The sequence below is a fragment of the Etheostoma spectabile genome, chromosome 5 (assembly GCF_008692095.1).
Source record: "Etheostoma spectabile isolate EspeVRDwgs_2016 chromosome 5, UIUC_Espe_1.0, whole genome shotgun sequence".
In the NCBI taxonomy this organism is placed as follows: Eukaryota; Metazoa; Chordata; class Actinopteri; order Perciformes; family Percidae; genus Etheostoma; species Etheostoma spectabile.
In genome coordinates, this window is record NC_045737.1 from 30998613 (window position 1) to 31026256 (window position 27644).

The window sequence follows — 27644 nt, forward strand, 5'->3', positions numbered from 1 at the left end:
TGAAGGTTGGCTGTATGTTTGGTACAGAAGAGGATTAGGGCCACTGGTGAAAAAATGATGTTAGTTCTGACTAAGACTCAAGGAGGGGAATCAAGGAGAGGAATCGGGGGTGCACAAATTGGGAAATGGGAAAGGCCCCTACTGTGGCAGGAACACTGGTTGCACCGTGTTCTTCATAGCTCCAACGAGCTGTGGTAGTTCTCCACCTACAGCAAATGTTCACGTTACAAAATGATAAGCACTGCACTTCTTTGCATAGAGGACATCTTAAAACCTTTAATGAAACAAAATGAAATACAAATGGAACAAATGTCCGGTAGTACAAAGAGTTCACTAACACACAGTTACTGTCCAAACAACGTAGCAGAGACGACAGGTAGATTGCAGTTTGATGTCATCACTCCTCATCTTAATCTCAATATGGGCTTTACAGAGATCCATTCAAGAGATATGTAAATAAATCAAACTGAGCTGTTTCAGTGTCATTTGAACACACACGTGCATCACATTGACACATTGTTCGTTCTGTTGCGGTAACAGTGAGGCAGTGTGGCGTTTCCTAGAAGTCCATATCGCTGATGCAGCCGATACATCGTCCGGCTCAAATGGAGAAGATTCCGTCCCATCCGGTCAACAGAGCTACAGACACATCTGTTTGTTTGCCTTCGTGTGACTTTAAGCAGATGGAAATGAAATGTGAAGCCCTTTTATGTTCACCAGCTGTGAATAACAAAGTCTCGCCGCCCCCCCCCCCATCAGGTAACACATTTTACAAGAGAGAGCAAGTTTGGAACATCCATCCAGAGCTGGAAGCAGCACATACTGTACGTAGGGCCACAGTCATCCATGCAAAACGGCAGTGTACATAATGTGCAACGGCAACATACTGTGAAGAGGAAAGATGGGAGGACACATGGAGCCCTCCGGAGGTCAGACTGCATCCCTTCCACACACAGCCAACATGCTTTTAAACCGTCTCAACACGCACCATCACATGTTTCTATATATTAATCAGATATGGGTTCCACAGCAGCACACGTCTCATCAAAGTCAATACACTTGCATCACATATGGCTATATATATTGATCCTAAAATCATAAAAAAAAATCAAATGCTGGTCTTCAACATGAACCAGTGTTTGATATACTGTATCTGCATTTTTCCTACTGAAACATCTCATGCACAGAGAGGCTTCAGTATCGTTGAGAGGGTTAAAAACACGCTGGATGTGTCTGGATGAAGATCCGAAAGATGAAGATATTCTGACCTCATTGGAGTTATGATTAAAGAAAGTAAAACTGTAACATTCACTAGTTGGATGTATGCAAAAGGAAACATTCTTGGTCACAACTGAGTGGGCTCAAGGAACAGAAAAAAGGTACAGGCACTTCTTTTTCTGTAAAAAGTAGGTCGGTTCAAAGCTGTAAGGAAAGCCAAAAATAGGAAAGTATTACAATAATATTAACAATTTCCTTTTCTCATACCTCCTGAGGCCTCCTGAGGCCGTCACATCTCAGATCCAGCGTGGGTCCAAGCACGGCTGAAGGCTACACCTACATGAAAATATAACACTACACCCATATGGAAATATAACGCTACACGCATATGGAAATCTAACACTACACCATATGGAAAAATAACATTACACCCATATGGAAATATAACGCTACACCCATATGGAAATATAACGCTACACGCATATGGAAATATAACACTACACCCTATATGAAAATATAACACTACACCCATATGGAAATATAACATTACACCCATATGGAAATATAACACTACACCCTATATGAAAATATAACACTACACCCATATGGAAATATAACACTACACCCTATATGAAAATATAACACTACACCCATATGGAAATATAACACTACACCCTATATGAAAATATAACACTACACCCATATGGAAATATAACACTACACCCTATATGAAAATATAACACTACACCCTATATGAAAATATAACACTACACCCATATGGAAATATAACATTACACCCATATGGAAATATAACACTACACCCTATATGAAAATATAACACTACACCCATATGGAAATATAACACTACACCCTATATGAAAATATAACACTACACCCATATGGAAATATAACACTACACCCTATATGAAAATATAACACTACACCCATATGGAAAAATAACATTACACCCATATGGAATATAACACTACACCCATATGGAAAAATAACATTACACCCATATGGAAATATAACATTACACCCATATGGAAATATAACACTACACCCATATGGAAAAATAACATTACACCCATATGGAAATATAACATTACACCCATATGGAAATATAACACTACACCCTATATGAAAATATAACACTACACCCATATGGAAATATAACACTACACCCATATGGAAAAATAACGTCACAACCCATATGGAAATATAAAATTACACCCATATGGAAATATAACACTACACCCATATGTGTCTTCATAAAGGGTTCATCCGCACACAACTGACACACACTAATAATTGACTTATTTTAAAATGTAAAAGCTGAAATGCAGTGATTTTCTGCCTCACGGGTTTCAGTGTACGTCACAACCTGGGAGGGAGGAGTAACCCATGGAAACCACTGCCCCTTGCTGCAGCGTGTTGATGTTGCAGACCGTTTGCCCCAGCACCCCAACAACTGTCACATTCACACTCTCAGAGCTTGTGTGCAAAAGTACTTTTTTTATTTTTAACAAAGTGTTATATTTCCATTTGGGAAAATCAGCTTGTCTACTACCATTGCTGTCCTGGACACACACACAACACACACAACACACACACACACACACACACATCCCAGCTTCATCTCTTGCTGTGTCTGTCGGCTGTTTCATCTCGTCACTGCTCTACGGATCAATTCTTCATTTCAAATTGAAATCTTGGTGGTTGAAATTTCAAAACTTTAACAATACAAAAATTAAATACAACTCTTTTGCAGCGGCTCTGTGTTGACTTTTTTCATTTCCCCCCTTTTTCCAAACGTTTCTGTTACTTTTTTTCCACATTTGTTTTCAACCTTTTATGATGTTTTTCTAAATTTTGTCATTGTTTTTGTTACTTTCTTCAATTTTTTTTTCCACCCTTTTAAGATGTTTTCCCCCTTTATTGTCATGGTTACGTTTTTGTCCCCCCCCCCCCTTTTTCCGATGTTTTTCTAACTTTTTTCGTTGTTTGTTGATTTTTTTCCACATTTCTTTATGATGTTTTTCTAACTTCTGTCGTCATTTTTGTTACCTTTTTTCCGTGATTTTTTTAACTTTTTTTTCACCCTTTTACACTGTTTTGTCACTTTTCCTCTGTGCTTTTTTACATTCCCCCCAACGTATTATAATCTTTTTCTGTCATTTTTGTCACTTTCTTTTAACCTTCTTTTATCAATTTATTTTTCAAATGCTATGAAAATTGAATAAAACACCCACATTCAAAGAAAGTAGTGAACTGATCATAAATTTTAATTGTAAAGAGCGTCGTATGAAACCATCCACGTAATTGTTTTGGACATTTTGGTTGATAGAAACACAAATTTCTGATATGGAAACTATTAGAAAATGGATCAGATTTGACCCGAGGACAACAGTAGGGTTAAAGAAATGCGAATTGTTAGCGGCAGTCTGAAGCTGCTCCCAGTAATCCAGCCTCCGTACTCCACTTGCAGACAGACACAGTCAGAGACGAGCATTCAGCAGCTACAGAGACACATGTTTCCCTCAGGAGTGGGTGGAGACCAAAACAGAACTAAAAGGAGAGAATATTGGACTGCCGTTCATCAGGCTGCCAATGACACGTCTCCTAGTGAGCGAACATGTTGCTCTGTGTCTGCTGGATGTGGTAATAAAGATTAGTCCGCTAACATCAACTATGTCGTGTCAAACGTGTGGTTTACCTAGAGCCCAGTGAGGTCTACGATGGCCTTGATGAAGATGGTGTCGTCGCGGATGTACGAGTTCTTAGAGTCCAGCTTGGAGAGCGGACAGAAGAGCGGGCAGCCGCTGGCGATGTTCATATCGCTGACGGGCCTCTGGAAGGACGAGGACGAGATGTCGGGCCGGAAGGCATCGATGATGTGCTCCCTGTTGTTCTGGTCCAGCAGCATGAGGGTGACCTGCGGACAGATGTTAGCAGTCTGAGCCAACAGCTGGAGCTGAGCCATGGAGGCAGGTTCTGGGCACTTTGAGCTGCTCGGTACAGTGTATTCATCATGAGAAAAATGTAACTGCAGACACTAAATCTGAAGCTAAATGTAAAAATTTGTCATTCAAACACAAAGTTAGTTGATCTAAATCCACAGTGTCCAGAAATACTATTATAGAGAACTAGTGTGGAACTATAGAGCATTTTATGCAATTATCTGCCTTCTTCTTGAAGTTAGATAAGATAGCGATCTCTTTTTACATTTAACTTCAATGTTGGAATCAGGCCATGGTTAGCCTAGCTTAGCATAAAGACTATTAGCAAAACAGCTAGCCTGCCTCTGACCAAAGTTCAGAAATACACTTGCATACTGTAGCTATGTGGATAACATGTGCCTTCTTTTAAAAAAAATAGACTAACTTCTCTTAAAGCCACAAACAGACATTACATTTGGGAAGTTCCAGGTTAAAAACCAGAGAATGGGGGTGCAAGGGGGTTCAAGTTCCAGTATGGACCAAAGTAGTGCACCGTGGGTGAGTGTGGACTGGTAGCTGGAGAGATGCCTGTTCCCCTCCAGGGCACTGCCAGGTGCTCTTGTGCAAGGTACTGTACCCCTCAGGGTGCTGGTCCAGGAATGGCAGCCCCCCCACTCTGACATCTCTCCATTTGTGCATGAATAGGTTCTGAGCGTGTGTGTGTGTGTAGTGATTCTAACAAGTGTAAATTGTATAAATGATTAACTGTTTGACGCTTTATGCTAAGCTAGGCTAACCCCGTCCTGACTGCAGTTCCAGCATGTTGAGCTTGGTGTATTCACAATGTACGTACAAAGGTGGAAGAAGTACTTTGATCTTTACTGCATTAAAAGTACTTATACCACAGAGTAGAAAGTTAAAGTCCTGCATTCAAAATGGTAAACTTACCAAGGTATTAGCATCAAAATGTACTAAATGTGAAAAAGTAAAAGTACTCATTCTGCAGTACAATGTATATTATATCATGCTATTATGTGTTTTGATGCATTAATGTGTTCATTACTGTAATGTCGCAGCTGCTAAAGAGGGAGCTCATTTTGATCAATTCAAATATAACAATACATCATCATTTATTTGATGATTTGGTATTATTAAAATCAATCTGCAAAGTAACAAGTAACTGAAGTTACCTCTTAGATTTAGTGAAGCAAAAGTATGCATTAGCAGAAAGTAAAAAATACTCTAGTAAAGTATCTCAAAATTGTGCTTTAGTAGAGAACCTTAACTAAGAACTTTCCTCAGTTACTTTCCACCCCAGGATATAGGGATTTCAGCTCATTGCCACGTGTGAGCGCTGGCTGTGTTACCTTCTGATTGAAAGGCCACTTGAGCAGCGCGTCGCTGTGTCCTCTCATCACCACGAAGAACAGAGACAGGTGGGTGCCGCGGCCCGTCCCATCGCCGTTCAGGTAGATCCGCAGGCACATCTTGTAGCCGTATTTACTGGTATAAAAGGCTGGAAAACACAATACAACACTATTCACTGCAAGAAGTGAAAACCCCTAATCACACAGATGTCTCATCATATCGGGAGACCATCTCGGACGTTAGGTGTCAACGGAGCCGTTACCGGGAGAGAACATGGCGGGGGCGCGGCCCGCCACGGCGTCCTGCCTCTTCTTGGTGAAATCCGAGATCTTCCAGACAAAGATGCCGTCGTATGTGGCGGCAGACATCTCCCTCATCTTCCCATCCATCTCCACGATGGACAGGTCCCTCAGGCTCACCGTCCTCTCCAGCTGACGGACCTGCGGCACCGGAACACGTCAACAAGACACAGCGAGACCAAAGCCGTGTGAGTGCCGCAGAGACATGCGGAGCAGACAGCCGATCGAGCGTTTAGCAACAACAGAAAGAAATTCCAGTCATTTATGAACGCTGAACTTCATTGTACATGATGATCATCTTCACTCAACCCTCCTGTTGTCCTCGGGTCAAATTTGACCCCTTTAAAAAGTGTCTATATCTGAAATAGGAGTTTCTTTTTAACCAAATTACCACAAAAAAATGGATTGGATTCCATACAACGCTCTTTGAAAATACTATTGATCACTTTTATTTCTGACTAATCTCATCTGTACGATCCTCTGAAATTATTATTAGTCAAAATAATTTTACAATCTTTGTTTTTTTGTCTTCCCGTCAAAATTCAAAAAATCTAAAATCAACAAGAAAATCACTTTTGACACTTTTTTATCATTGTTTTTAACTTGATTTTACGTTTTTAAAACTACGTAACACTAACTTATTTACTTAAGTTTTACAGTTATTTTTGGAATTTATGGTCAATAAACCTGGTTTATAGGAAATTATACCTAATGTTTGAGTTAGAAAAGCAGAAATTAGGAATTATTTAGACTAAAATGAAAGGAAAGTATGTTGCTGGATAATCACAGACTGGAATATGTCAACTTTTACTCAATACTATTTCAAAATAAAACTTTAATTTGTTTTTAAATGCTGTAAAATTGAATACGACACCAAAATGTATGAATGCAAAGATTTGTACTTGCCAAAAAGCGGTTATTTTGGGTAATTACAAGTAGGTAGTTAAAAACATGAGGGTTAACTCAAATATTAGGTATAATTCTATATAAATGAGGGTTATTGATCATGAATTCCAATAAGTAGTGTGAAGCTAGTGGTAGTAAGGTTAAATTAAAAGGTCTGAAAAAGGGACAAAAATGTCAATTCTTTGTCCTTTTTTGACCCGGGAGGACAATACAAGGGTTAAGGATGGAGTGACCCTCTTTTACGTCCTGTTGCCTTGACAATCTGGTTGCACGGGCTAACGTGTCATGCCGTCACCTTGTTGTTGAGGATCTCGATCTTGTCCTGGTCCAGCCGGTGCTGGCGGTTGTAGGCCTCCATGGTGGCGCAGGAGCGCTCCATCTCTCTGTTGAGCACGCAGACGATGTTCTCGAACGTGCCGACCTTGAGCTCCAGCTCCTGGCAGCGCCGGCTCAGCTCGGCCACCTTGGTCTTCTCGCCGTGCAGCTGCAGCTCCAGGGCGGCGGCGGCGGCGCTGGGCAGCGGCACGAAGGAGGTGGCCAGGGCGGGGGCGGGGGCGCCGGCCCCCTGCACCGGGGTCGCGGCGCCGCGCCCAGCTGGCTCATCTTCAGCTCCGCTCCCTGAGGGACTGGTGCAGCTCCTGCAGACGCTGGCCCGCCACCTCCAGGCTCTGGGGCTGCACGCTCTCCAGGCTCACCTTGATGCCCATGATGAAATGCAGCAGCAGGTTGAGGTGCTCGTAGGAACACTGACGCTCATGGTCATGGATCCTCTCTTTCTCCACCTCCACTCAAAAAGAAAGACACAACGGAGACACGTTAGCAACGCGGACCACAGGCCTCGTCCTTTACATACACACAGACATGGAATGATGATGAGGGGAGTTGGGCCACAGAAGAAGAAAAGCACACAGCAAAGAAATCATGGAGCTAATAATGGAAATATACAAAGAATTCATAAATTATTAATGCTTTATCGGTTAGCCACGTTGACAGCAGAACAACAGAAAAAATGCTATGACGTCAAAGAGATCTCATACAGTGAGTACAAATAATACTGAGCAGTATTCACAACCATTATTAGGACATATGTTTAGAAGTCGCCTATGGGCTACTTAGAATATGGAGATTATAGAAATTGTCTGACACAGATCCCCCAATTCTGATGCAAGCAAGTGTGTGTGTGTGTGTGTGGGGGGGGGGGTGTCTGTGCCTGTGTGTATGTCACTTGGCTGTTGAAAAAAGTCAGATGATGTCTGAGTGTTCCACACGACTTCTGGCAACTACTTTTGATCAAGTCTTAGCCTGTATGTATTTAGTTTTGGTCAAATTTCATATTTCTATTCATTTCAGTGTAGTTTAGTGTTTTATCTACTGCATATTGACGCTAAGGGCCCATTGTTCTGGTGTCCAGATGTGGATCTGATCAGTGTCCAAAGGCCTGACACACCCCACACACACACACACACACACACACACACACACACACACACACACACACACACACACACACACACACACACACCACAACACACACACACACACACCACACACACACACACACACAACACACACACACACACACACACACACACCACCCACACACACACAACACACCACTTTGCAAACTAAGGAAAATGTTCTAAATGTAATAAAGTTGTCTTATCAACAAAATATAATTTAATTTCTCTTATATTAGTTCCTGTGCTGGTAATGATGATGGTGTTTTAGTGAAGTCATTGATGTGTATGTGATGAGCAGGAGATTTTACATTGTTGTTGCATTGTTACACATACAGCAAATTAGGACAAAAATGTCTACTTACAGACGTATCGCAGCCAACAACATGAAATCTGCATGGTGCTTTAAATTTACTGCAGAACTTAATATGGTCCACATACTGCAAAACAAAAAAATGAAAGAAGCTAATGATCTACAGAAGAGGTCGCAGAATTTGAGCCCTGGCTAAATGGTAAATGAGATCATTCAAAAGATTCATGAGACTAGACATCTGGGGCATACCTTTTCTCTGGGGATCTTTTTCTTTGCACAACCTTCACAAATCATCGGGTACTTTGGACAGATTTCATCGTGAGCCTGAAAAAACCAACAGACTATGTAAAGTTAGTTTACAGGAAGAGAGAAGTCATCCTGGTGCAGCTGGCCTCAGTGAGACATCCACCCTCTTTTTTTACAATTATTGTACTAAATACATGTTGTATAAAAGTTTATCATTTTAACTGCCTCACTAGTAAAAGTATGATGGCGTCAGTGTTCATTCAGGGTCTTAGTGGCTTGAATTATTTTACACACCCCTGCTAAAGGGGAGTAAAAAGAGGAATAAAAAAACATCTTTTGGAAATTGATCTAAATGCCTTAATTCAATAAATGTAGGAAAATCCAACCTTTTAAGGACACCAATTTTCTTTGTGAATGAATAATGCGTTGTAAATAAATAAATGTTCTTCCTTAAAATACAGGGAGCATAAGTATACACCCCCCCTATGTTCAATTCCCATAGAAGCAGGTACATTTTAATTTTTGAAGGGCAGTTTTTTCATGGATCAGGATACTATGACTCCTGATAAAGTTCCCTTGGCTTTTGGAATTAGAATAACCCCCCCCCCCAACCCCCTCATCATCACATACCCTTCACCATACATAGAGATTGGCATGGTGTTATTTCAGTTAGCTTAATAGCTAGTTTGATTTGCATTGAGAGATGATCTTATGGAAAGTTCTCCATGCCAATGGTGAAGGGTATGTGGTGAGGGGGGGGGGGCTATTTTAATTCCAACAGCCAAGGGAACTTCATCATAATGCATTGTATCCTGATCCATGAAATAACTGGCCTTTAAAAATAAAAAAAATCTGCCTTTTCTATGGGAATTTAACATAGGGGGTGTATACTTATGCCCCCTGTATTTTAAGGAAGAACATGTATTTATTTACAATACGTTATTCATTCACAAAGAAAAATTGGTATCCTTAAAAGGTTGGATTTTCCTTATTTTTTTAAATTAAGGCATTCAATTAATTTCCAAAAGATGTTTTTTTATTCCTCTATTTGATCAACCTTAGCCTGGGTGTGTAAACGTATGTAAGCAACTGTAATGCAACACATTCCTTGTAATGGATTTTCTAACTCTGTTACCATGGATTCATTGAGTTACACTGTGGGCTACAGCATGTGTTTTAGCCAGGGCTGTGTAATAACATTGGATGTGTTTGTATTGGATTTGATATTCACCCAATTTGACTAAAAGTGTATTGGATTAACATCGCTTTTAACACCTTTAAAATACAACTTTCCTCCGAAACTACAACTCCCTAAACAAAGAGCTGTCAGAGAAATACTTGGACAGTGTTTGCCAGACCTTGATGTTCTTCAGCAGGAAGGGTTCTTTGCAGTATTTGCAGTTGAGCGTCCTCTCGGGACACTCCCGCTCGTTGTGGCGCTCCTGCTCGTTGGCTCTCATCAGCTCTTTGCAGGAGGGACACAGGATGATCATGAAGTCACAGTGGCCCTCGTGGCTGGCCTGCAAGGGGGCCCCCAAAAAGACTTTAATAATCTTCACTTATCTTTTAAAGACCTGGGGTGGGCCTTTGGCTTGATGCTGACCACCACATGTAGGAAAGTACCTGTGTACCGGATCATTTTACATGCAAATTGTTGCAGCTGCAACGTCACTGTACAGGGCTTCACATCAATCACTGCTCCAGGAAACCTTTTGGGGCAGTAACGTAGCTAAAACTGACTCGGGATGTAAATGTAGAACTTCTCTCAACACGGGATCAGAGGTGATAAAACAGGAAAAGTTGACATTTCTGACATTCTGACATTTCCCTTCATGCTCTGCATAAGTGCGCACCTCAAACTCTTTGATGGTTCCCGTCCACGTGCATCCCTCGTTGGGACAGACAGCCGCCAAGGCCTCCACTTCTCTCCGAGCTGCATTGTCAGGGAAAGCCTGCGTGGAGAGGCAGAGGCGGGTGTCTCTTCAGTTACAGTGTGAGGATGCCCACAGCCACCTGTTCTAGGGACACACCACTACGCTCGCTCCATCTATTGTCTATTCTGCCAAGAATTAGGGAGCAATCACACTTTGTGTTGTGTTGGCTCTGAACTCCAACACATCGGAGGTGTGGGACTGTGACATGATTGAGCTGGGTCATATAGAGAAAATCAAGATATCACCATATTAGTGACCGAATACCTCAATGTCAATATAACAGCCATATTGTAGGATTGACAAGTGGTGCATTGACAAAATGTTTTCACACACCAGATTTTAGATAAATATTCATCAATAACGTGGATATAATGACTAAGTGGGTAGAAGCTAATTATGTATCAGCCTGGGAAGTTAAGAAAACCAAATCACTTTACTGTAATGCAGCCTTTAAAACCAGGAAAAGACAACACTTACTATAATACACATATATATGAAATCTAAGACAATATCTAGTGTATCACAATATGGATATAATATCCATATGGCCTAGCACTATGATGTGACAGGGCTGATTATACAGGGCTGTTACACTAACGCTAACTAAGGGCTGACTACACTCCTACTGACAGACTCGGCATTATGTTAACAGACAAGGGAACTTCCTATTGCAATATAATGTCGCTGCGAGGGGAAAAAGATGCACTTACACCACCTTGCTTGAGAATGGAGGTGGGTTCCTCAAACAAGTCTTCTTTGATGCATGCACTGCATTTCTGTGGTCCTGAGCTTGAAGGGAGCGAAAGCAAATATTACAGAAATACCATATATACAATGTTAAAGTACCACATCTACAATGCAGTTAAAGTCCGCCCAGTTCCCTCTTAACTCTGGGATCAGGACAGAAACATCTCAACTCAAGGTTTCCCAGTGAGCTTTGAGCTTCAGCCAGAGACGCTCCCAGCTCTATGAGATGAAGGTGTGAATAACGCTAGCTCGGATGAATTAGTTTAGTCATTTTTCAAGCAAAATGGACAAATAGTCACAGGCATTTACAATATTTACAAACTTAAATATCTTAGGGTTTTGGCCAGGCTGGACAAAAAAAATAGTCATTCAAATATGTCAATTGCGGACGTAGGAAAATGTGACTTCTGACATTTTTATTAATAAAAATTGGCTGCAGCCGTACACATATACTATAGTCTACCATGTCATATTATTAAAGATATTGCAGAAGCTTGAGGCACTAGCTTTATTATCTAAACTTTATAGAATATGTGGTAAAGCAACAAGTTGTGTATTATCAACCCAGCTTGATGCGCCATTAGTCCAAATACAGTCTATGGTCCAAATAAGAAAACTAAAATGTGGATTTTGTTTCATGATACTAATAAAAAAGATATAACATCAGTCGTACAATTTTTCCTACTGTTGTCATTCTTATGTAGAAAAACTAACTATTGAAAAGTACATGGTTAGGTCACATTATCTACCATAAACGTCATCTAAACTCAAATTTTCTCTTGCTTATTGACAAATATACATAGTGCAGTACACTGTAATTACTGTAACAGTTGTCGGTGGATCCTCTAGTAAATTCGGCATTGATATTACTTTAATACAATACATTGTCAAGTTAAAACTCTTCGACATCACAGTGCCACAACAGAAGTTAGCAGGAAAAGACGACGAGGACACCTGGCCAAGCCGTCACATAAGTAACGATTTTATTAATATCAAGTAGTATTGGTGATTTGCCTTTAGGCCGAATTGTGCATTGGGTCTTTGCAATCAATATATCGTAAAATGTTTTAGTTGTACCTGGCGTTACCTGTAAGAACAGGCGGGGAAGTATTAAATTGAGGGATATCTGAAGGAGGGCTGGTGACAGGCTCTGACTGCTCCTGTAGCTAGCTCCCTAGCAGCGCCAGCACTCACCTCACAGTGTTGTTAAAGCAGAAGGAACAAAAGCGGTGACCACACTGAGCCTGCAGGGGCCTCCTCAACACTTTCTGGCACGAGTTGCACAGATGCTTGTCTTCCAGGTTGTTGGCCAGGATTTTCTTTGGGAAGCCCGGCTTGTTTCCTTCCAGGGAAGATGGTGGAGACGGCGGCTCCTGTGCAGCCATTATTCCCCTTGAACAATATAACAGGCACTCAGCGGGGTGTGTTCAGGACAGCAACCACAGCTGTCGCCAGCAACCACCCATCGTTTTTTGACAATTTAATAATATATGTATTCCTGCTAGTGTTAGAAACGCATAACAATATCTGAGCTACATATGCACTGACAAATAATAGCATGCATGTGATGTGATAGATGTGACAGCAGAGGATGCTGTAGGAGGAGGATGGTTGTAAATCACACCGTCTCCCGCTAGGCGCCGCAGCCCGAGAGAAGAGCATCTATTCTAGGCGAGTACTATCAGGAAGCAGGCTGCTGCCCTGGATCTCGGCTCTGGACCACAGAGCTACGGCTAGCTACAATTAGCCAGTATAGTCTCGGAAGTGATGTCATTTTGTCTTCAAAATAAAAGCAAAGTATTTTTGTAACCAAATATCCAAAAGATTTTGGACAGAATTGAGTTACTTTTTTGAACCCATTAACTTTGTGTACTCTTTTAACCTTAAATATATCGTATGCTTATATGATTAGTCTGAAAATGTCTCTCTTTAATATTTCCCAACCCAACTCCCTACTGACTGAGATACTACCACCTTTACCACCAGTAAAGTAATTTTTCTATATGCCAAATTTTGTATCCACAAGCGGAAATTCTCTAACTTAATTCTCATTTTTTTTACCTTTTCTCATAGAACTAAAATCTCTATCAAATCACTTAGATTGTTAAGCAACAACAAAAAGAAACTAGAGCTTTTTGCCCTCCTGAAACCTCTGACTAAATATGGTTTTATGTTGACTTGCACTTCTTTTTTATTTAATTCTTTTACGTTATGAATTTTCTTTTGTGTTTTTTTTTTCGTTTTTACATATGTATATGTGAGAATTAGTCTTTAGGTTAATGTGCTTTTGTTGTTTACCTGTTTCTTTGTATGATTTTTAGGGTGTGCAGAATCAATCATCTTGTAGAGAAGGGGATCTTATGCTCACATATTTCTAAAGAAACTTGATGCTAAATATTGTTTTTTTTTGCAGATTTGCAAGCCACTGTAAGTGTGAACACATACAGGGGACTTTTTGTTGCTCTCACTGTACATACACAGACATATATATACAGCTAAAAAAGGACAACAAGCAAGGTAACATTTGACAACGTACAGATATTAGCTTGTATATATATATAAAATCACTACATAAAAATAAGCGTACGTGTATGCACGCAACAAAACATTTTATTTTGAAAGTTCCAAAGGAAGTTGTACATGTGTGTCGCACTCTTGACGCCGCTGCTCCTTGACGTTGCTCCGTGACGCTGGCGCTGTGCTGTGCTGTAGCGGACGTAGACTGTGAAGGTAGCTCCTGTCTTTGCGAAGGAATGTCGCTGCTGCAGCAGTGTCTCTGTTGGGATGGAGCACTGACAGACGCTTTGGGACAAACATGTCGGGACTGCAGTCTCTTATCCTATTAAATAACCGTGAGTATGTGTAGCGGCTGGCTGCCAGCTTAAAGAAAACATTCAGTCTAGCTAGTTCCCGTTTAATGTGGGGAAAAGCTAAGCTAGCTGATGTCGACTGGATAGCTAAGGATAGTGTTACCTTTCAGCCAGGGTAGGTTACAAACGGCGGGCCTCCTCACCACTGTTCGAACCCTTGCATAGCCATTAGAGTATATGACTTTAATATGTTAAGCACAATTGCGTAAACAACCTAGAAACCCCAGTTTTTTAGAGCTAATAGCCTTGGTAGCTAATGCTACTGAGTCACTGTGATGTTATTTAACGTTCCGGACAGTATTGAGATGAACAAAGACCCCCCCCCCCCCCCCCCTGCACTGATGCCAGCTACAGACACATCCGCACAGCCACAGGGGAATGACACTGGGACAGCAACTTATTTTTAGGACTTCATAGGGACACCATGGGGTGGCTGTAGGGCCTCAGTTATGTACCACTAATATTTCTCTTATAATATAATGTAACACCTCCTGGGACACTGGGACAGCTCCTTCCAGGGAATAGCCAGGATCCCTGCACAAAGTCCAAAAACACTGATGGACAACCAGGACAGGACATATTTTACAGAGTGGTTCAGTAGGAGGTTCCTTAGCAACATACATGCAAGTATACAATGTAAGCATGAGCAATATTAACTGGATTTTATAGTGACATGGAACAGCTGTAAAGCCCTAGTAATGTATTATTAATATTTCTCTTATAATTGACCAATTGTTTTGGCTATGTTACAATAAAACATCAATATACACACATGTAACTGATAATACAACTTTCTAATCTTTTTTCACGTTGTACACATTGAGCACAGACATGTCAGGCTAACAAATAAACTGTGGCACGACTCTGGTGAAATGTTTTTTTTATTTTTATTATCGTGCAGCAGATGGAATATTGTTTCATCCAGATGGTTCAAAGAGTGTTTGAGCTCTCTAATTATTTTGGATGCTTCGAATGTATAGACAAAAAACATGAGAGGCATATCCTGGGGCTACATCAAAATGGTCTTAATGGTGTTATTTCTGCCTGTGTTTCTTGATATTTATTGACTGAAATAACCAGAACATCATATGTTTGAGTGCGTTTCCCTCTAAGTTACCAGATCTGGCTGCATGTTTCCTTCATACCTTGTAATGAAGACATGATTTCGTTTGGGCTTTTGTGTTTAACAAACCTGCCTTTTTTTATTATGCCGATACCTAGGCAGGGGATTGAAGTTAATTTCTAATCATAACGTCTGTATTTCTCTGGTTTTTTATTTACAGATGATGGTCAAAACGACACAGTAGGTACCTCCACCTGTGACCGGCAGCCAAGAACATCAAGTCAGATTTAATTAACAGTGCCGCTGCTGAATAAATTCAGAGTCAAAATTTATTAATTTGGCATTATACTTGCTTTTAAGCATGGAGCCTTAATTTCCCCATCCATCAGGACACACGATTACACTTTTCCTTCAGTTGTTGTGTGACAAATTGTCAGCGGAGTTCGGGTGTAGTACCACGTGTTACTGTGCAAGCTGGTGAAGCCTCGTCAAGATGTTTTCAGCTCTTAAGAAGCTGGTGGGGTCCGAGCCAGGGCAGCTCAGGGACAAGAACATTCCGGCTGGCTTGCAGTCGATGAACCAAAGTTTGCAGAGACGCTTCGCCAAAGGGGTCCAGTATAATAGTAAGTGATGCAGCCAAACCGGGGAACAGGCTTCTTCAGTCTAAATATCTCTATAAAAGTTGAAATGTAGCTTCTTAGTTAAGTTATTGAACTGACAAAATTATTGTGCAATCTCTTTGCCATCCAAGTGAAAATAGTCATCCGGGGAGATAGAAACACTGGGAAGAGTACTTTATGGCATCGACTGCAAGGCAAGAAGTTTGTAGAGGAGTATCTACCCACTCAGGAGATCCAAGCCACAAGTATCCATTGGAACTACAAAAGTAAGTCATTGCCACTCATGTCATCTCTGAACATTACAGCTTATTTGATTTTTTCATGTTTCTATTTTGGTGAATATTTGACATCTGCTGTTTGTGCCTGGGTGATTTATTTCAGTGGCTCCATACCAAGGTAAAACAGAGACTGTGTCTTTAGATGTAGCTTCAGCTAACCAAGTTTTAGAGTAGGTGTCCTGTGTTTGTGTTAGTCCTCCCATACCAAACACACCTTTACCACCACTGCTTCTTCAGGTGTTTTCAGTTCTCAACTGCCTGCACAATTGAAACGTTTCCCTCTGTGGCCCAAGAACATGAATAATGAAAACGCCCTTTCTTTTTCCTCTCAGCTACTGATGATGTGGTGAAGGTAGAGGTGTGGGACGTGGTAGACAAAGGTGAGTGTTGACACACGTGTCCATTAAAGAGGCAGACTTTCCACTCAGGCTCTAAGAAGTTATACTGTACGTTCTTCTGTCTATTGCTGTCAACCTGCTACAGTATTTCATGACAACAAATAGACGCATGGTAGCTTGTGTGTTTTTTCTGTCCTCAGTGTTGATGTTGTCTTTTTTGCACCTCTCTTGCACTCATCTCAGGCCAAAAATATCCTCTTCCCGAAGGTGTAGGTGAGCGCCACTATAGTGTGTAGAAATTGAGCTAGCTTGCTTGTGTGCTGTGGGTTTGTCCCGTCTCGTTTCACTCTTATCTGAATGTCAATATTCTCAAGGTTTGACTGTTCCCAGGTTTGCTGAGTTTTCTGAGTTTGGCTGAGTTTTTCTGCTTTTCTGTATAGCTAGAGCCTGAGCTGAGCGTCTGCACCGCGTGAACCATGACTTAATTCCAGCACTGTGTATTTGAAACCTAGTGTGTATTAAAATTAGGCTGTAAGATGTTTTTCCTTAAGAAAAGCGGCTGTGCTCTCTGCTTGTTTTACTCAACATAATCTAACATAAAGCAACAAACTAAGGTTCTGATATTTGTTTCTTTTCAGCCCGTCTAAACTTGTGATTTTTTTTTTCTTTCTTTCAGGCAAAGGCAAGAGGCGCGGAGAGAATTTGAAACTGGAGAATGAGCCCCAAGAGGTGATTATCACATGATTGTCATGTGTTTAGGAAAGGCATGGCTCAGTGATGGAGCAGGCCAGAGGAAGAGGTATTAATACATGTGTCTAATATGTGTGTTGTAGTCCGATGAGGTGGCCCTGGATGCAGAGTTTCTGGACGTGTACAAGAACTGTAATGGAGTCATCATGATGTTTGACATTACCAAGCAGTGGTAAGAGTCGTCTGTCTGACTTGTTGTCCTGATACTGAGCTCCGATGCTACAATATGCATGGGCAGATTAGGTTTCAGCCGAGAGCTGCTACGGCTGGATTTTGTTCAGCTTCAAAGGCAAAAACCTCACAGACATTTTAACACGGCTATTTTAGACATAATTTCTGAGGGAATAAATTAAGATTACATTTTTTAAATACTAGAATATATACAAAAGGGACATGATGCATCAATAGGTATGTACAGTAAATATTGTCGTGCCATGGTAAAACAAGAGACAACACACAGGAAGCAAATAACATTCAATCCCATAATGGATACAAAGAAATCAACCCTCCTAATGCGATCTAAATCACAAGAGTAAAATAATTACTTTACAAATCAAATGAACTGTTTCTTAATTCAGACCAAGGCTTCCCTGGATGGACAAGCAGCTTGGTCTTGTCAAGGTTGAGTTTCAGATGGTGTGTGAACATCCAGTGTCACTCAGACAGGCTGAGATTTGAGCTTCTACCTGTGATTCATGGGGAAAAGAGAGAACTAGTTGGGTGTCGTCTGTGTAGCTGGGAGGAAAAGCCGTGTGAGTGAATTACAGAACCGAGAGAGAGTGTACAGAGATGGGAAGTTGATTCAGAAGGTTGGTAGAAAAAGAAGAGTGTATGTCATCTATCTTTTATAAAGTAGAAGGGAGGAAGGAGGAGGGGACTGGGGGTCATCGCATGAGTGTCATAGTTAACTCAAGATTAATCACACATTTTGTGTCTGTTGTAAATGTACTTTAAAAGTTTCAAATTGTCAAGTGTTGTTCTAGGTTGTGCCCACTTGTGGGGTAACTTAGTTTATCAACAGTATATGCATAACTTTAGTCATATGGAGAAAACCATCTGGAAGGGCTTTGATACTTAACTCTCTATTCAAAAGACCCACCCCTACTGACTGCCTGTGCAGTGCTGCTGCGCCTATGGACAGACTGGTAGAGAGCTTTGCTGTTTAGTGTGTACCCGAGGAACCGTGGACTGCATGCAGAAGAAGGAATTACAATAGAAATAGATTTATAAGTCACTAAGAGGGTCTGAAAAGTCAATAAATCTAGTGAGAAAGTCGCCAACTTGGCAGTACCGGCCACAATGTTACTGCGACAGCGTCTTAATTTCCCAAACTATGGAGCAAAATCACAGGATGTGTGTACGTTAATCACAAAAACAAAGTAAATGTGCTTTTCTAGTCTCAACAACTACTTAAAGCGCTTTAGTAGAGGAACCATTCACACACAAGGTGCCAAGGTGCTCTTGAGCAAGGCACCGGATCCCCAACTGCTCACGGCTCCTTTCCATGGGCAGCCCCCCCACTCTGACATCTCTCCAGTGCATGTAGAGGTACTGAGCATGTGTGTGTGATTCAGGCCTGTGCATGTGTGTAATAACAGAGTGAGTGAAAACATTGTAATTTCCCCTTGCGGGATTATTAAAGTATACATTATTATTAATAATGCTGCATGCATATCCTGATGGCTCAGGTTCTCCTGAAAGAAGTGATGTCTAGAACTTGGGTTGTGCATCACCGGGTTGAGGTTACACAAGCATTATTACACAAGTAGACCAAGCAGACAAAAGCTTGAGAAAATGACACTTCTGAGGGTAAAGTGTCTAAGCAACAAGTGATTTGTGTATTTTACTGAACTATTTAAAGGTTTCTCATGTACGCCTGAGAGACTGGTATGAAAACATACTGACTGATAGTGTACCAATCAGTGTTGTGTTGGGATTTTGTCAATTGCAGGACTTTTAGCTACATCCTGAGGGAACTGCCCAAGGTACCCACCCATGTGCCGGTGTGTGTGTTGGGGAACCACAGGGACATGGGCGAGCATCGCGTCATCCTCCCTGACGATATAAGAGACCTGATCGCTGGACTGAACAGGTAGAGAGCAACACTTGGCTAAATGGTGGTGATGGGTGGATGAAGCTCTGGGGCTTTAAACGCAGCAAACACAGTCTGGGGGGTTGTATAACAGGTAGCAGCCCTTCAGAACGGGCCAAAACACAGCAACAACACTTCTCTGATTTTAATAGTTTTAGTCATGTGTGCATTGCAATAAAAGTTCAAAAAGCCTGCATGGTATTACCAAGTATCGAAGTATGTATTCAGGAATATGTTCCAGTAAAATAATGAATGCATGTCCAAAAAGACGGCATCTGAAATATTTGCTGACAAGAAATATAAATTACCTTATTGGTGTAGTTTAGCAGTCCACTGATTACTAATATATTTTAACTTCTTGGTATTTTATATATTTCTTGGTTAACAGTTTATATGAACTGTGATGTGACTGGACAACGATACTCCTACTGCGTTTATTTTTTTGTGACGTATGGTTGTATTAAGACTGGTGCAGCAGTGGAATTGGATGTACATCTATACAAGTCATGCATGATGGTTGTACCACGCCAGTAGGCTGCACCGTGTGATGACGTGTGCTCAGAGATGAAAAAGTGTCAGAGTGTTTTTGTGGAACGACATGAGAGCAAAAGGACTCAGTCTACAGTGGCATATTATATGACAAAATGTGCGTAATCAGTTCTTTATAAGAATTTATTTACCTACTAAGAATAGATATGATTTTCTATGTATGCAGAATTTAAACAGAAAATAAATTGCTGTTGAACTCACTGACTACAAACCACTGTACTGTGCCCGCTGCTCAGCTGACAGATGAGCTGGTGAACACAGCGGCACATTCAGCAGCTCCAGAGACTGATATGTCCCTTCGAAAACAGAATTAAAAGAGGGAGAATATTGAACATTTAACAGTGAGTGCTCTGTCTGCTGGATGTGTTTTGAAGACAATGGTTTGCTAACACAGAAACTGTAATAAGTGGTAATTAATGCAACATGTTTATAATCGTGACCTTTTTATATTGAAAAGGATTACTGTCACATATATACTGCATATGTTAGAAACTGTCGTGAAGGATAACCAATAACACTTGTGTTTTACAGACCAATGGGAGCATCTTACATCCACTATGCCGAGTCGTCAATGAAGAATGGCTTTGGCTTGAAATATCTGCACAGGTTTTTCAACATCCCCTTCCTGCAGCTACAGGTTCTTTTTTACTTCGTCATTATTGGTGTCATAAATATTTAGTTTGTCCGTTCTGTAATTTTAGTTCCTGTTTTGCACAGCGTGTACTGTATATGAAGAAGGCTTAATCTGAGATGGATTAATTGTGTGTCTGTGTGGGTCTGTGTAGAGAGAGACCCTCCTGAGGCAGCTGGAGACAAACCAGCTGGACATGGACGCCACCCTGGAGGAGCTCTCTGTGCAGCAGGAGACTGAAGATCAGAACTATGAGATGTACTGTCTGCTTTGTTTCTCTCTCTGTTGGTGCACTGTTGCAAAGAGCCCCTAGACGGGCATGAGCAAAAGCTTTTTCTTCCACAAGTTTCTGGTGCACAGCCGATAGCATGCCCTAGTATGTCCTCTCTGGGAACACACTATAGACTAGCTGTGCTTCCATCCAACTGTTGAATTTTACACCCATGTATGAAATACTGTGCCCTTTTTTTCTTAATAACATAATTTTTTCCCCTCAAAAATCCAATAGCACTTTCTCTCTGCAGGCCCTTCACTGAGCCACTCTGGCCCCCTGCTGGCCCTATGCTGTGTTTGTAGCCTCAGGTACTATTGCAGGTGAATTGTAGTTTATTAACCAGCCCTGTTGTGATTCCTGTAGTTTCCTGGAGAACCTTGAGTCTCGCAGTAAGGGCTATGGCTCTCCTGGTCCAGCTAACGGTCAGAGTCCCTCTTCTGGCTCCCAGTCCCCCATCATCCCTCCCAGTGGGGCCTCCACAGGCAGCTCCAGCCCCAGCACCCCTCAGCCCCCAATGCCCTCCCAGATGCTCCCACAGTCGCCATCTGTGTCCACCTCCTCCGCTCCACCTCCGCCTCCTCCAGCGGTGGCTAGCGGGGCAGCTTCACCCCCTGTTGAGTCAAAGCCATCGGCCCAGTCGCCCGAACACGTACAGGCCTCGGCTGCATCTGGAACCCTGGGCCCCCAGAAACGTGGCTTTATGTCCCGCTGGTTTGGTTCAAATCCTGCCTCTGAGGCTCCTGCTTCTGCACCAGGTGAGTCTCTTTTACACATTATTGAACAGCATAAGACTCAGCATCAGTCCACATGTCAACTCCTCTGGAGTTGTTTTCACATTGTCCGCAACCATGATACTCCCATCCTCACTCTGCAGCTCACACTGTGGACAAGTCGATAGGAAGCACATCAGAAAGGTTCCAGAAGGCTAACGCAAAACATGTTATCCATGAATGAATCCGTACAGTGCTGATTATTTGGTGCAGTACACATTTAAAACACTGCTGTGTCTTTTATTTGGAAATGAATTGTTTCATCATGCAGCAGAGAGGACAGCAAGACACTGTTACAACAGTTTGATTTATATAATTGCTATGGTGGACCTCCACATATATTCAGCGTGTGCCAGCAGGTATATCATTGCACTGCTTTGTGAGTGCATTCATGGAAGTGTGGAGACTAACATAAGAACCAACCGAAGGCCCACACTCTTCCTGCTGTGATCTGTTGTTAATCCACAGTGGGGTAGGCTCTGCTCTCAATGGGTAAAGTAAATAGCAGTGAGGTCAGCGTACGTTAGGAAAACTATGACAGAATATGTTTGTTACTCACCTTTTTCCATAAATAAGACCAGGTAATGACAAGAAGGTAAAAAATTAAAACTTGATTTTCATCACCTTCCACCTTTTCTTTTGCTGTCTCTCTCTTTCAAACACACACACACACACACACACACACACACACACACAGCCACATTCATATCCATCGCCGGTGCCGCAGCGCTCAGTCTGTTTTGGTCTTTGGCTCTCTCCTAACAGTTGTGTTACTACACTGCATAAAAATTAGCAGCTCTGTGGGTCGGTAGCTTCTGCACGTTGGGCGGGGTGTCAGGGCTCTTATAACAGGCGGTGGGTGCGACTGACCAGCGCATCACTAATGAGCACAGTAACGGGATTTAGAGAAACCGCAAAGCTAGATTTCTAATCATTTTGCTTGTTTTTTTCAAAGAATAGATTAATTGTCATGTAAAATCAGTTTTACTAAAATGACAAAAATTTGGTTTTTGTCTATTAATTGAAATGTTTAATATAATCTGATGAATAAAAGAAGCTATTGATGCTTGGCTGGCAGACATGAACAAAAAACAATAATGTGTAGCTTTTAAAGAAGTTAGCCAATAGCTATTGTTACTTGATCAAAATTGTTAAAGTAAACAGTATGTTTGTGATCACCTTTTATATGAATTATTCAGCCATAACTAAACCTGACCAAAGGACTGGCTGGTGATGTCACTGTTTCATTTGATTTGAATAAAGTGAATTTATTTGAAAGTTATCACATAAATTGGGCTGTATGTTCTCGTCAGACGAGCCGCCAGCATCAGTGTGTCCTGCTAAGGTTCAGAGTGTGGACGATTTTATGCCTGATGAGAGACTGGACAAAAGCTTTCTGGAGGACAGCCTGCCCCCCCGGACCAAACCACCTCAGCATGCAGCGGCTATGGACAGCGACAGGTCAGAGCTTTAACAATCAGGTCCTACATTAGACCTTTTTACATTCACTTTGAAATCAACCTTAACCTGGCTGATAAACCAAGCTTTATCTAACCAGCCCCACACTACTGCAGGCTCTCTTTTAATGAGTGAAGGTAAAAAGAGCTCTGTTCTGTCCTGTCTCTGTCCCAGTGATGGGGAGAGCCGAGGAAACCCCATGGTGTCTGGTTTCCAGGACGAGCTGGATCCTGATGACACGGAGCCCAGTCTCCCCCAGCCCAGGAGCCTGCCCCTCAGTAAAGACATCACTCTGACCAGTGATGAGGACGAGGTGGGCCAAGCAGCCCCCGCCATCAAACAGGACCAAGACCTTGACAGTGAGCCCGAGCTCAAAGCGTAAGTTCTTATATGAATCTATTATAATACTGTATAGGTTGAGGTATAGATGGAATGTGGGTCTGTCATAGAAAGCCAAAGTAAAAGTTAACCAACCAGGGCTTTGCCATTAACTAGCAACATCAACTCTAATAACCACAAGGCAATAGAGTATGTTGCTTCTCTGTCCATTCTCAATCCATTCTGTCATATAGGTGCAGATTGGGTGCTACGCAGTTAGCTAAGCAGCTAAGGCCATGTGGACCATCACCAAGGGGCGTCCGGATAACTCAGTTGGTAGAGCAGGCGCCCATATATAGAGATTTACTCCTCGACGCAGCGACTTTGACCTGCATCCTGTCCTTTGCTGTATGACATTCCCCCCCGTCTCTCTCCCCTTTCATATCTTCAGCTGTCCTGTCAATAAAGGCCTAAAAATGCTCAAAAGATAATCGTAAAAGATCCAATCCGCTGATTTCACCAATACACTGGTTCTGCATGTAAAAGGAACATTGGAAATGTAAATGTGTTTAATCATAAGTTCTGTTGATTGAATTCCACCAATATCAGAAAAGGAATGAATCCTGTAGTGGGTTTAGTGGGTGCCATGGCCCCCTGCAGGGCCTTGACAACAAGCCAAGAGTGCTGCAAGATTTGTTCATTTGTATATTCTAGTGTGCTTTTTTTAAAAGAGTCTGAGTTGACGTTAGATGTAGCTATGATGGCTGCTGACGTCCTGTGGTTTCTTCACCACTGCTGCAGAAAAAGATGGCAGTGACCTCACAATGATTAAACAGATAAGAAACAAAGTTAGCAAGTGACGAATGTGAAAGACACTGGTGTATATGGAATACAAATATGTTCCATATTCTGCTGTTTCAGGCCTGTGATCCACATCACCAAACCAAAGGTGGCCCCTAAAGGCCCGAGCATCTCCCTGACTCTGACTCCAGCTGCAGAGCAGCCGCCCCGACACCCGGCCAGGAAGAAGGGAGTAGCAGCCAGAGCGGAGGACTCTGACTCGGAGCCCGAGGCCCCGGTGGCCCAGCAGATGCTCTCCTTTGTCATGGATGATCCCGACTTTGAGTCTGAAGCATCGGACACACCAAAAATAATAAAGGTAACGTGGAACACACCTGCCGTGATAGCAGCTTTGCTCTGCAGGAAGTTTTCAGTGTAACAGTTGAGTCCTTCAGTCGAATCCACAGTATGATAGCAATCCCAACATTCAGAAGACTTATTTCTTTATGCCTTTTTTCGGAAAAATCTAAACATTTAGCGAGAGCGTTAAATTTTGGGTATCCCTCTTTTCCCAGGAGACATTTCCAGTCCGAGACGAGCTTCTGTCCGACCTCTCTGACGACGACCTGCACTTAGACAATGTGGCAGAACCTCTGAAGCCCACTGTGATCTCCTTCAAACACAAGGACGATACCGACCTGTTCGGCCTGGGCATCAAGGAAGAGGCTCCCGCAGCCAAGGACAGCAGCGAGGACCAGGAAGGCAAGTCCACACACGTCTGTCCACCCATTTAGACTAGCACTTCCTTAACTGCATGCCCCAAAGTACAAGACAGCATCACGCTCCCCTAGGGTTGGGTTTGGTTTGGGGCTTTTCTGATACCGGTGATAAAACAATGTTTTTAAAACAGGGCCGGTGCCTTAACATCGCCTGAACCAAAATATATATAATAAGTTTATAATGTATATAATATAAAAGAAAGGAGCACAGAAATTAAAGAATGGCTTGTTTATCGCTAAGACCACATGGTCAAAATGAAATGATTGATTAATAATGTAACTTATTACAATGACTTATTTCACCAGTAAACTGCAAAAACAAGCACCAGATGGGAAAAGGGTATTTTACAATAACTTAAAATGCAACACAAGGCTGGCGAGTTTCAAGTGAACGCACCGTCTCTGTGTTGTTTTTCTGACAGCGCTAGCTGCAGACTGTTACCATAGAGACGGTTACGTCCCAGTGTTGAAGTCCTCTACTAGGAAATACGGACACACTTTACACCGCCTAACGTTAGCTCTGAGCCTGTTAACCATTGGGTTTAATCCTGCTACTAGCTAGCGGTAACATAGCGTCCCGTACAGCGATGCTTCTGAAGAAAAAAAAAAAAAAAGCCAGGCACCGAAATCTTCGTTTTTATTCGGTCTCGTTACTACCGTTAACGAGCGCGGAACCGGTACCCTACTGGCACCGCGTTTCAGTACCCAACCCTACGTCACTCCAAGAAATGAGCTTCTGCAGGTATTCCATATATTCTCTGCTCTGGAAAAAATCCTTATCATTATTTTGGTCAATATTGAAATCACAATTCTTTAACACGATTACTCCATGACTTGAAAGATGTTCCATTTATTAAACTTAAGAAACAGTGAAAACACCTTGAACTGTAAAACTTCCCTTAACACTTTTTCAATTCACCAGAATCAGAACACAAGAAAAAATATGACTTTATTTGCAGAATGCAAAGTACAAAATAACCTTTTTTTTCTTGATTACATAGTTGCCAAAATCAAAATTCGATTTGAATACCGGCCCTAGTCTCTGGTGGTCATCCAGAGTGAACAGAACCAGAGTTAACGACATCGTTACATATTCAACAAGACATGCCTGGTTTGCAGATATTAAAGTCATTTTGACGCAACAATGAAGAAGAATGTCTCTCCTCTTATTCAGTCAAATGGTTGAAAGATTTACTCCTCATAAAAGGTTGATTTGAACATAATCAAAATGGGATATCAATCATTCCTGTATGTATCTGCTCCTCCTTCAGGGAAAGAAAGCAAACACTCCTCCAAAGAGAAGAAGAAAAAGAAGAAGAAAAGCAAAGAGGTAAAGTTGTTGTGTTCCTATTACCTAATACTAAAAAGTAGTAAAGACAAGAATATTACTACAACAAATTGTGCCCTTCCTTTTTCAGGAAGATGAGAAGAACAAGAAGAAACACAAACACAAGAAAAAGGAAAAAGACGACGATGCAGCAGGAGATGACAAAAAGAAGAAGAAATCCCGGACCAAGAAAACCGAGGTGGACGAGTTGGAGGACTTTCTGGGCGGAGGAGCAGCCTCGATCAAAAGAGATGACGGCGATTACGAAGAACTATAAGCGCTCCTGTTCCATCGGGAATGGAAGCATGAAGCATCTCCAAGCCATACACACAGCTCCTGACCCAGCCAGGTAACTCCCTCTGGTACCTGTTCTTCTGACTGACTCCACATCTGCACTACCGCTGTCACTTCCGTTCCAGCCAATAGGAAACAGCCACGAGACCCCCATGAACTGTACTGAGTCGTGACATTAAAATCTGATGATTGGCTCTTTGTACTTTGACATGATTGAATAAGTTGGCTTAATATTTCCCACTCTGAATCAGCGGCTGTAAATAGAGTTCCCATAGTGTGTGGTTGGTGTACTAATGGAGAGCATGCTTACAGTGACGACTGACTGTCTTCTTTCTTTCTTTCTTTCTACTTGTTGGCTTCAGTGGTTAACTGCACATTTAGTCTTGTGTCTCTACATAAAAACACTGAACAATCATTCACAGTGAATTGATTTAAGAACTCTGAAACGACTTCCCCTTCTTTGCTTCGTTTTGGCCTCCCGTCCACACTTAGCCTTGCTGGTGTTTCAGGGCGGAGCAGGGAAACGATGATGTAACACTTTCTGTGTTTTCAAGTGTCCATATAGCTGATCACATACTCCACAGTTTGTCATTAACTGGTCTGGCTCAACGGATCTGCATTGCTGAGATAGTGAGATGAGATGAGAGACACGATTGGATGTCCCTCCACTTTCGCTACCTCTGCTATCAGGGCTTGGCGCCACCCAGGACAGCTTTGTTTAAAGTAAAACCTACAAGTCAGAGCTATTTCCCCCCCAAACCCAGAATAGATAGTCCATTTCTGGCTGTGACAGTTTAGTCATTTACCTGTATGAATGTTGGTTCTGTCCTAAACAGAGATTTAACCAACTGAGACTCAGCAGGGTGAGCGGGCTGCATCTGTCTCTCCAGATGTAGTCTGAGGCAGTTTGAGAGGACAGAGAAGATTAGACCCCCATATAATGGCGCTGGGAGCCAAAATTAGCATTGGGCACGAAAGTTGCACTTTGCATTCCTCGTAGTCAGCATGTCAACCATCATGTGCACA

General features: G+C 41.9%; 2 protein-coding genes across 5 annotated transcripts; one reads left to right on the forward strand and one right to left on the reverse strand.

The window, feature by feature from the left end:
* Window positions 1–240: 240 nt before the first annotated feature.
* On the reverse strand, window positions 241–13139 carry traf2a (Tnf receptor-associated factor 2a). The gene is given in 13 exon segments (XM_032516919.1): window positions 241–1422; window positions 3935–4153; window positions 5525–5673; window positions 5788–5965; window positions 7026–7318; window positions 7321–7344; window positions 7347–7512; window positions 8553–8627; window positions 8750–8824; window positions 10105–10266; window positions 10600–10698; window positions 11391–11469; window positions 12622–13139. Coding segments are annotated over 12 exon segments (1710 nt in total). The 5' UTR covers window positions 12813–13139; the 3' UTR covers window positions 241–1422.
* Window positions 13140–14096: 957 nt separating this feature from the next.
* On the forward strand, window positions 14097–27342 carry LOC116690143 (rab-like protein 6). 4 transcript variants are annotated; one of them, XM_032516915.1, is made up of 18 exons: window positions 14097–14279; window positions 15581–15983; window positions 16112–16246; window positions 16362–16376; window positions 16591–16638; window positions 16840–16869; window positions 17273–17325; window positions 17430–17518; window positions 19298–19438; window positions 20519–20624; window positions 20773–20876; window positions 21256–21647; window positions 22976–23123; window positions 23295–23498; window positions 24360–24597; window positions 24794–24980; window positions 26269–26327; window positions 26416–27342. In XM_032516915.1, exons 2-18 carry the CDS (start codon window positions 15854–15856, stop codon window positions 26599–26601), a joined length of 2265 nt encoding a protein of 754 aa, XP_032372806.1. In that variant the 5' UTR covers window positions 14097–14279; window positions 15581–15853; the 3' UTR covers window positions 26602–27342. The 4 variants fall into 4 exon arrangements, with proteins under 4 accessions (XP_032372806.1, XP_032372808.1, XP_032372807.1 ...); XM_032516917.1 differs by lacking the exon at window positions 16840–16869; XM_032516916.1 differs by lacking the exon at window positions 16362–16376.
* The last annotated feature ends 302 nt before the right edge of the window (window positions 27343–27644 follow it).